General features: G+C 39.7%; 2 protein-coding genes across 7 annotated transcripts in view; both read left to right on the top strand.

Moving 5' to 3' along the window:
• schip1 (schwannomin interacting protein 1) overlaps positions 1–5,393 on the top strand; it is a 269,246-nt gene extending 263,853 nt beyond the window's left edge. For all 6 annotated transcript variants that reach the window (XM_017308280.1, XM_008425832.2, XM_008425829.2 and 3 more), the window contains 3 exons: positions 893–1,016; positions 2,553–2,646; positions 4,436–5,393. In XM_017308280.1, the coding sequence (XP_017163769.1) occupies positions 893–1,016; positions 2,553–2,646; positions 4,436–4,487 (270 nt within the window). In that variant the 3' untranslated portion in view covers positions 4,488–5,393. The remainder of the gene's footprint in view (positions 1–892; positions 1,017–2,552; positions 2,647–4,435) is intronic.
• Positions 5,394–7,638: 2,245 nt separating this feature from the next.
• On the top strand, positions 7,639–10,663 carry il12a (interleukin 12a). The gene is made up of 7 exons (XM_008425882.2): positions 7,639–8,413; positions 8,545–8,714; positions 8,800–8,889; positions 9,653–9,694; positions 9,793–9,936; positions 10,054–10,095; positions 10,281–10,663. Exons 1-7 carry the CDS (start codon positions 8,308–8,310, stop codon positions 10,416–10,418), a joined length of 732 nt encoding a protein of 243 aa, XP_008424104.1. The 5' UTR covers positions 7,639–8,307; the 3' UTR covers positions 10,419–10,663.
• The last annotated feature ends 369 nt before the right edge of the window (positions 10,664–11,032 follow it).

Below are 11,032 nucleotides of genomic sequence, written 5' to 3'. Positions count from 1 at the left end.
TATATATATAAATGCTCTGCTTTGTTTGTTTGCTTATCCCAATTTTACTTTGCTATATTGTCATTTTTAACCCTGTTTGCATTAGTATTGTCTAAGATTGTACAAGAAAATCTAGAAATTAATTGAAAAGACATCATAGACTAACAATCTTTTCAGCTTTTACTTTAAAAGCTACAGTGTGTAGCTTTTATGAAGAATTTGTTTTTTATGTATTTATAAGACAGATCATCTGTGACATGATTAACTCCATGTGACATGGAGTTAATCTCCCTGTGGTCCTGCTGCAATATGCACAAAAATGGAGGAGAATCTTAGCGCTGTCAATCACCCTTGTGCTTCTCTCACTTTCTCTCTGCTACACAGACTTCCATGAATGCAACCTTTGCTGTGGCTAGTTAGCACAGCCACTGGCCTTGCTAAGCATATAACCACCAATGACGGTGCATAAACGATTTCCCTGTAAGAGTAAGTCGTTTCTCCACCATTAGCCCATGAAAGCAGCACACATCTGAGGTTGATTGACAGCACTAAGACCTTCTTCCTGACTGATTGGTTGGTTTTCACCAGGAGCATTCAATTTTTGCAGACCATAATAAGTAGCACCAGGAGGAAGTGGAGGAGCGACATTTTTTTTCCACACTGTCCAACACTGTACTGTCATGACATGGCGACACTTTTAAGAATTACGTAAAAACATATTTTTATAAAAGTTACACCCTGCAGCTTTAACAGTATTCATGTAACAAGAGTCCTTATAACTTATCCTACTTTAGTTTTTTGTTTTTCATTTCATTAACTTTATATTTGCAATAATTAAGCTGGTTTAAACAAAACATTGTTTTGAGAGAAAGCAAAAAGCCTAATGATATTTTTTTTTCTTTCCTTCCATCAGCTTCCACACATGCCTCATATCAGCGAGTGTTTAATGAAAAGAAGTCTGAAACCCACCGACTTGAGAGACATGACACTGGGGCAGCTTCAGGTTATAGTCAACGACCTGCATTCCCAGATTGAAAGTAAGTGAACACACACACTGACCTCTGCTTTCACTGGCAGAAATGAGCAAGAAAACAAATGGGGGAAATACCAGCACACTGACCCCTGGCCCCTCGTCGGTAGATGTGAAAGTAGTCTCCTATATATTAGTCACTTCGGAGCTGTGCAGTACCAGTCAGCAGCTTCCCCTGAGCGCTTACTGTTACCGCTCTGTAAACCTCATTGATCCTGGTATCCATAGATGAATAATCTCACATTTTAATGTTAAACCCTTTCAAAAATCCCCACGAGTCCCAAATCACAAAAAAAAAAAGTTCTACAAAAGCAGCTTTCCCCTTTTTAGACCTCTTCAACCTTTTATTGTTGTTTTTGTCTGGGGAAAGCAGCCAAGACATGTGATGCGACGAGGAGCGCGTGCCGCTGATGTGTCAGCTTTTGACGAACTGTTTTTGTTTTTAAAAACGTTGTTCAAAGTAAGGTAAATGTCCCAGGGTCCCTGCAGACTCTTAAAAGTAATTTTAAAAATACCATAAAAATACATTTTAGGTCTAAAAGTGTTATTATATACATCCATATGTACCATTCTGGGACCTAACTGACATTTAGCTACTTCTGGTATATTCACTGGGTTTTTTTTTTTTCATTGCTTTGAAAACTTTGCTAACATCATCTTTTTAGTCTATGATTAGTTATTCTTTCTCAGAAATGTGAATGTTGTTGTGCTACAGCAAAACTAGAAGAAACCCCATCAAGCACGAAGGCAAACAGGCGTGTCGTCAAAGGAAAAGTATCCTTGGAAACTGAGGCTATGTACAAAACAGTTCTGCTGCTGTATCGGCCTTAATTCACCCTCGACAGATTTGTCTTTATAGGAATGTATTTAACATGACTGGAGTTAGTCATTTTATGAAGCTACTGCAGAAAAGCTTTAACGTTAGGAAACCTAAGTTTAAAAAATCTCCAATTTAAGTTGATAAACTTACGTGTAATTATAAAATTAGTGAATAAATGAAAAAGTGTTTAATGTAACTTTCTAGTCCATTGTTGCTGTCCTGCATCACCATTACATCCACATTTATTACTATTTAAGAGGATTTGTGACTATTTGTAAGTCCATCCATCCATTTTCTAACTCTGTCCCTTAGTGGGGTCGGGAGGTGCTGGTGCCGATCTCCAGCTAACGTTCCGGGCGAAAGGCGGGGTCACCCTAGACAGGTCACCAGTCTGTCGCAGGGACAACACAGAGACAGACAGGACAAACAACCATGCACACACACACTCACAGCTAGGGACAATTTGGAGAAACCAATTAACCTGACAGTCATGTTTTTGGACTGTGGGAGGAAACCGGAGTACCTGGAGAAAACCCACGCATGCACAGGGAGATAATGCAAACTCCATGCAGAAAGACCGGGGCCGGGAATCGAACCCAGAACCTTCTTGCTGCAAGACAGCAGCTCTACCAACTGCTCCACTGTGCAGCCCCTATTTCTAAGTCATCCACTTCAAAGCTGCTACTTTGACGAATGTGTGTGTCTCCATGCATGTCACTGCAGGTCTGAATGAGGAGCTTGTACAGTTGCTGCTGATTCGGGATGAGCTACACATGGAGCAGGACGCCATGCTGGTTGACATTGAGGACCTCACCAGGTGACGACACATTAAATGGGACTTTTTACTGATAAACTGTAAAAATCCACTTTTTTTCTATAAGTTTTGTCACTCACATGCAGGTCTGATTACTGTCTGGCCTTTTAAATAAAGGAGCCACTTAAGTAGATGTGCAGGTATCAGTTTGAAACCTGAAGCTCAGCCTGGGTATCTGGGTTATGCAGCAGGTTAAAAATCAAAAGCTCATCAGTAGAATCACATCTGAATGGCCTTCAAAAATACAAAACAAATTAAGGTTTTGACGTGGCCTATTCAAAGTCAGAACTTTAGAGAGTTGTGATGCTGTGGTGTGACCTTAAACAGGTCAAAATCCCTCCTGGGGCATAATTAAAACCAATGACTCATTGCCAGTTAGTGCAATAATTTTCTTGATCGATTCGTCATCATTGGTTAAAAAGAAAAAAGAAAAAAACTGTTATATAATATTTACAGATTAATTACAACATTTCCCATTTGATAACTTCTTTAACTTTGACTTAAGTCTGTGGAGTTCCCCTGAATGTACGCTGTCATCTTTACCAGTGGAGCAGCATTATATTTCATCAAAGCAAAATCCAGTTCCCACATTCTGCGTTTTTTTTAATTATTATTTTATGACTAAGATGTTTCCCAGTTAAAGCAGATTAAACGTCCACATCTGTTGGTGAAGGTCATGATTGATTCAGTTAGGTTTGGTTTCAGATTAAAAAATATTCCCAAACACTTTTGCATCTGATGTCACCAGTGATGTTATCTCGGTTGGTATCCTGTCTTGGAAAACACAAACCAGTAAAAAGAAAAAAAACTTTTTTCAAGCTTTTCACACTTGTTTTTTTTTATGTCATCAAACAATATCTCAATCGAGAACATTGACCAGTTTAATGCTTTGGTCATATTTTTGTTGCTTTTATTTTCATAAAAGTCTCACATTATCCTAAGAAACTGACGACTTTAGACTGAGGTTACTTTTAAACACTAAATTGAATTGAAACAAAATGTTTTTCATCGTCCAATCCAAGGTCGTTTCCTTCCTGTCTGACCATTTTTTAGGTGGTTGGTTTCGGCCCACATGTCACCTTCAGGATGTTGGTTTCCCCAGCACTTTTCTCAGTGATGTTGTTCTCTAATTTATCTTTTAGTTCGGTTTTAGTTCATCTAAATAGAGCTAAATTTCAACAAATGTTAACTGAAGGCACTATGCATGTAGACGAAACAGCCCCAGTCAGCTCCAAATAAATTCAGCCCTTCGTTATTTTGTCTAAACCCTCTTTACTTATCTACTTTTCTCATTTTGGTTTGATGTTGTTTTTATTATCTTTTCCATTTATTTTGATTCTTATCCATATTTGGAGCAAGTCGACTGATAAAAGTTTGTAAGTTTGAATTAGTTTAAAGAAATAAATACTTGTAACATACGTACATTTTTAGCATAAAGAAATTCTTAAAGAAGCCTCTTCTAGCCCTAACAGTAGCAGAGTGTCGCTCTGCCGTCAAGCTAAATTTGGTTATTACCATTTTTTCAGCAATCCTTCGATAACATGAATTTTATTTTTATGCATTAGTTTTTGTTTTCTGTTATTTTTATGAAGTTATATCCAGATGTTGCACTGTGTTTAGTGACAATGTCTAATGGTATAAGATAAATAGTCCATTATTTTGTTCATTCATTCATAAAAGTTCAGCTTGTTGTATCTTTTGCCACTTTTTTTATGTTTTTCAACAACAACAAAATAAAAAAATGAAAGTACATTTTAGTAAAAATCTTTTACTTCTGCTTTCTTCTTCCCAGGCATGCCGAGAGCCAGCAGAAACATTTGGCTGAGAGGACCCTATCCAAATAAGACGCCCGTCCTTTCCCTGTCCCCGCTCCCGTCTGTTTCCCTTCTGCCGAGATGAAACCTTTCCTCCCTGGATCACTTCCTCTGCACCCCGTGTCGATCCAAAACCTCCCCGCCTGCCCCAAGTATTTTCGCTCCTTCCTCCCCCGCCACACTTCCCTGCCGTCTATCCTTCTACCAACTCACTGACTTCCCTGGTAGCAACAGCACAGAAGAAGAAAAAAAAAAGGAAAAGAAAAAAAAAACTCTCTTTTAACCACTTCTCCCGGCGCCGAAGGATGGAGCAGCGCGTCCTACTTCCTGGGAGAAGAGGAAAACTGATTGTGTGTCGTCATAGATTCTGTCCCCCAGCTTCCTGTGCAGTAGTCGGCCTTGCTTTGCTACTGTTTCTTTTCGACTTTCTACATTTGCCACTAAATTATACCTGTTCAGATGCAAAAAAAAAAAATGATTAAAAATAAAAATAAAAAAGTGTTGAAAAAATCAAATAATAGTTCAAACTTTAGTAGAAAGTCAGTCATGAAAAGAAAAAAAAAAGGAAAAACACTGTATGACAAGAAAACTGAAAACGAATTTTCTTCAGAACATTTTTAAGTTGGACTCAAAAAGTTGAAGCGTTTTTATTCTGCACAAATGGTAGTTTTCAACTGAGAAACGTTTGTCCGAAGGTGCTAAAAAGAGTGTAAAGGAAACATGCCTGCTATGTAGTGGAGTTGTAGACTGGTAATACGTTCACTCTGAATTGCTCTATCAGCATTTTGTGAATGTTGAATCTTTCTGACATGAGTCATTTCAAATGAATAAGTGTGTTAAATATCATTTTCATCCTGCTGTATTCAGATGCTTTATTTGAGGGAAAGAAATGTTTATGTACAGAAATGTAAAATAAAGAATAAACTTGGTTTTGTATGTGTTGGTCTGTGCAGTTCGTCGCCCCGTCAGCCGAGCCGAGCGTTCAGCTTCCCCTTTCTAAGAAGTCTGATATTACTTACTGTGACTCAGCTGCTGCCTTTTTCTTTTTTTTTTCATCTTACTTCACTGCGTCATTTATTGAGACAAACTGTTTTTTTCTTCTTCTTCTTTTTCTTCTTCTCAAGGTGACTGCAAATTAATTTGGGCAACCCCTTTTAAAGTCATTATCAGGAATTTTTCTCTCAACCAAATGACCACCAGTGAGCTTAAAAAGTAGAACATAAAGTTCACTTGTGGTGAGACACCAGACCATACTGAGATAAATCTATATGACTTGAATGTTTTGTGATGAATAAAAAAATTCTGTAATTTTTTTTTTTTTTCAGGTAAACCGCTTCCTCCTGGTGGGTCGTACACCTGAATACATCGTGTAACTCATACAGCGACCGTGGGTTTTAGCGTTCGACAGTCCTGTGGTCAATGTGTACAAAGAGCAGGAAACTCCTGCAGCCACACGCAGAAAACTAGTTTCAAAGAAATGCATTTCCCTTCAAACACTGTGTGAGGTGTGTGTACGTTTTTTGTGGATCGCTCACAAAGCGGCCTAAATCCGAGTTAGTGAACGCTTTCCCCCTCGCAGAGATAATCCACCGCACCTCACAGGTGTGGCGTATCAGGATACTGACTGGACAGCAGGATTAGCGCCACAATGAGGTCACTCTGAAATCTGCAGCTTGGTCACACAGCACGACGCCACAGATGTTGCAGGTTTTGAGGGAGAGCGCAATTACCATGTACAGACCACGTGTAATCACACCTCCACCTGATCAGCTGAAAGGTCGTCTGAGGACAGCCACCCGGACGTCGGCTTCGACAATCTGTTTGCAAAACCATACAGTTCCTTTACAAAATGTCAAGAAACAGTCTTGGGGGAAGCTCATTAGAATTTTCGTCATCCTCAATGGAGTCTTGACTGTGATTTGATTGAGGAAATGTTCACATTTGGTTGTGTCTGGCACATTGGAGAGGTGTCCTATACGCGGAGGGATCCTAGTTTTCACTGTTCAGGACAGACATTGTGTGTGTGGCGTTTTGTGGGTGATGATGTTCTAAATGGAGTGACCCGTGGTGGTGGATAGACAGTGATATGTTATCAACAACGAACACAGGTGAATTTTACTGACGGCATTTTGAACGCACCGAGATACCGTGATGAAATCCTGAGACCCCATTGGTTTGACCTTCACCTCATGCTGCAGCATGATGATGTACAACCCCATGTCGCCAGGATCTGGACACAAAGCTACTGGAAGCTGATAACATCCCAGTTCATATTTGGGATGCTCTGGATCGGCGTGTGAGACTTCCTGCCAACATCCAGCAACGTTCCAAAGTCAATGGAGACGAGTGGACCAATATCCCACAGGCCACAATCAACAACCTGATAATACGCGAAGATGTTGTACCGCATGAGGCAAAGAGTGGAAACACCAAATACTGACAGGTTTTCTTACCCTCCCAAACTCCCCATCCCCCAAAATAAAAGCAGAACTGCAGAATTCAGAGTTTCCTTTGATTGTGACTAACCTAATGCACGTCTGTCCAGTAATCACGCTGTCCACTCTAATCGGCATTTTGATATACCACACCTGTGAGGTGGGATGGATTTTCTCCACAAAGGAAAAGTGTTCACTAACACAGATTTGTGATCAATGCTTGAGAGGCGTCTTGTGGCCTGGGAAAGCCTTGGAGATCCCCAGAACGAGGTCAGGAGAACGAGGCTGGGTTTCCCTCCTGGATGAGCTGCTCCACGTTTAGATGGTTTATGCAACATTTTCATTTTGCAGCAAGTTGTGTTGTGGGTTGGGATTCTCTGTTCGATCGCCAGAAAAAATTTTTATCCTACTAGAAAGTTACAGTGCATTTTGTGAAACTTCTGAAGACATTTGGCTACAGTCCATCACACGAAAAATAACACAGAAGATAGATAGATAGATAGATAGATAGATAGATAGATAGATAGATAGATAGATAGATAGATAGATAGATAGATAGATAGATAGATAGATAGATAGATNGATAGATAGATAGATAGATAGATAGATAGATAGATAGATAGATAGATAGATAGATAGATAGATAGATAGATAGATAGATAGATAGATAGATAGATTTGTTTATGCTTATTTTTCAAGGATTGTTTTAAAATTTTGATTGTCTTTGCTCAATGGACTGAGTGGATACAATCAATTGTCTTTATTTATATGAATACATTTATTTATCAAATAAATCGAATTGTGTTCTTTGGTCCAAACTATATCTTTGTAAGGTGACCTCTGAGCTGCCTACTTTTTCTTTTCTTTTTTTTTATCTACATGCATTTGGTTTGCTGATCGACTTAAGTTTCCGATTTCAGCATCTTGTGGGAAAAGTAGTCCTGTCGCCGCCCTCCGAGAATGATGACAATCCCTCCGTCGTTAGAGGGACCGACAGGCCGGCTGACCTCCAGCTGGCTCTTGAGTCGTGAAATGATGCTGTTTGATGTCACATGTGATTCACTTCACCCTCGCTAACCCACATAGCGATCTTCCTGGCATGATTAATTATTAACCACTGGTTGTCGCCCCATTAATAGCGCTGATGTGACCGAACAGCGCAGAATTTCCAAATATTACTCTGCACGAGAGATCGCGTCATAATTGCAGCACCGACTTACTGTCGCTCTAATTGGAAGCCCTGTCTCTCCCTGGTGATTGGTTGCTGCTCCTTCGCTTTGAATTCAGGGCGTCTTTCTTTCACCCACTTGTAGTCAGACCCGTCCTACAGAATAATCCTTCGAGGAGAAATCATGTGGAAATTACTACGTCTTGCTTGTGCGGGAATTCCCCGCTTGTTTGTATAAAACCTAGAGATGAAAGCATGCAGCTCAGTGTTGCTGTTTTACCAAGTTCCATCACAGATCTCTCTCTCTCTCTCTCTTTCTGTCTGGTCCGAAAAAATGAGACACTTTCATTTAAGTAAGTCAATGACATCCAAGTGATCAAATGCGCATTTTAATTTATTTATTTTTTTATTGTTCCGTTTCGGTTGTTTGGTTGCCCAAAACTTGATGCTATCGCGGGTGTTGATGTCTGGGATTCTCCTGCAGGCTTTTCCAGCTGCGCCGCGCTGCAGCTGACGCTGATGCTGCTCAACTGGCGCACATCCACGGGGCTGCCGCTGCCGCTGCCGCCGCCGACACCGAGCGCAAACAACAGCGCACAGTGCGCAAGTCTCTTCAGGAGCCTTCTGCTGAGTGTCACGGATGTTCTCAAAAGCGTGAGTAAACTTTTTTTTTTCAACTATAATCCCCATCACGATAAAAAAAAATGAAATAAAATAAATGTACATTTTTGTATTGCAGGAAGATTTGTGTTTCAGCTTGATCAAATCCACTGAGATGCCAATGAGGAGCAGCGAAACAGTGCGGACCTGCACTCCCGCTTCCACTCAGGTAAATAATTAAGACGTTGTTGTTGTTTCTGTTTGTCGTCTTTGCCTGCTGGTTGTGGTTGTGGTCGTGTCCCCAGAGGAGCTGTCTGTGTGTGTGAAACATTGTAGAGTAAAACGCTTTGGAGTCCTGTTTAGATGATCAGTTAGAAGTTATCCTCCAGCTCGCTAATTACATTAAAATAACTTCAAAATATACTTATAAGGTATTGAGAAAGAATCTGTGTCACATGCGTCAAAACTGAAGGTTCGTGGGTCAAATTCGGCTCGCCACAGCTATTTCTGTGGCCACAGAAACAGAACTTCCAACAGGACAGTTGTGTGCTTAGATGTTATTTATAAAAGTCAAATTAAAGCATCTTTATATTTGTATCATGCCGAATTACTTAAGTGTTAAATACTCTTTAATTTTTTTTTTTTTTTTGATATGCATAAAAAGATTTTATATTTTAACATCTTATTAAGAGCATCAATTTCATTTGAAATGAAAATGAGTTCATTAGGCCAAATAATAAAACAACTAACAAAAAAAATACAGCAATTCTTTGTTACTTAATACCGTTCAGTATTAAGAGACTGGATAAATAAGTTTCAGAATCAGTTTCTACCAAATGTCTTGCATTAAAATAAAAACAGACACACGAAGCCGTTTTCAGCTTTGTTTACAGTTTCATTTATTGAACTGTGGTGTCTGTGTTGACCAGAAATGTAAACTCCACAACAGCAACAACAAAAACTCATGCTAGAAACTTGTACTTTCCCCTCAGAACTCCGGCTGCGCGATGCTGACCAATTCGTCCTTCAGTGAGGTACGTTGTTGCTGCGAGTCACTTTTGAAAGGTTGATTTTTGGACACAATAAAATAAACCACAAGTCCTGGTTTCTTTTATTATTCTTGTCCTGACAGAATGCGTGTGTGATGAACATCATGAGGGATTTGGCCTACTACCAGACCGCTATAGACACCTACCTCCAGTCCAAACTCCACAAGCCTGAGGCTGAAAAAACACTTCTGAGTCCGACTCTGGGAATCATTCAGGACCTGAGGAAGGTCAGTAAGAGCTGCAGGACATGCGGCGATGCGACAAACATGTGATGCTGAAGGAATCTGTAGGGAAATTTGGAAAATGGAAGTTGCATGATAAAATCTTTTTCTTGGTTTGCACAGAACTGCTCCTTGATGGAAACAGGAGAGCACAACTCTTTTGAGGTATTTTTTTTTGTCTAGTCTTTTTTGTGTTTGTTCCCCATTCAACACCACTGTGTATTTATTTTTGGTTAAGTTTAGTTTTTCTGTCTAATCCTTACAGGAATTAGTGTTTTCTTGTAATTATTTTAAAAGGGAATTTCTGTTGTCAGCACAATCGTCATTCTTCTGCCTGTCCGTGTATTTAGGACGCTCCCGGTCGGTGGGAAAGCGACTCCTTCAAGAACCGACAGAAGATGTGTAAGATGATGAGAGGCTTCCACGTTCGCGCCATCACCATCAACCGAGCCGTGGGCTACATCTCCTCAGGGGACCACAGGAAGTAGACGAGCCGAAGCTTCATCAGCATCGCCGTCGATCCCGTCTTCCCTCCATATGATTTACCGCGCCAAACCCGTAACGCTGTCGTCACAAGCTACTGAACGTGTGGTGCTTACCGTCAAACTAAGCTGCTCAGGCATAAGCTATCTGTGCCGACCCTCTTTCTCTTTGTAAGAGCCAAGGGTCCGCCGGTCTGTCACTAAGAGTAGTAATGGTCATATTGGCCTGGTTACAGTCTTGGAATGTACTCCAGTATTCGATTTTATTTATTTATTTATTATTTATTTGTATTTTTATTAACTTAATAATTTATTTGATCTGAAAGTAAAGCAGTATTTTGTGAAAATATCCAGAAAGCTGATGTGTATTTCAAATAAAGTTCCTATGTTTGTTGAATGGCATATACTTTTTCCGGACTAACATTTCTCAGGTTCCTTTTAACATTTTTATGTCTACGTGAAAAATTATTTTCCTACTTTCATTTTTTTTTTTTTGGTTTTGCACCCTTTAAAGTTTCAATTGATTCAGTTTTACTGTCAGAAAAAAAAAAAACCTGAGTAAAAACAAACTGCAGTTTTGCAAATGACAATTATATCTACGGTAATTAAGGAGAAAAGGT

Source organism: Poecilia reticulata, linkage group LG13 (assembly GCF_000633615.1).
Source record: "Poecilia reticulata strain Guanapo linkage group LG13, Guppy_female_1.0+MT, whole genome shotgun sequence".
NCBI classification, from domain to species: domain Eukaryota; kingdom Metazoa; phylum Chordata; class Actinopteri; order Cyprinodontiformes; family Poeciliidae; genus Poecilia; species Poecilia reticulata.
Note: the sequence above shows the minus strand (reverse complement) of the source record. Positions and strands in the feature narration are given on the sequence as shown.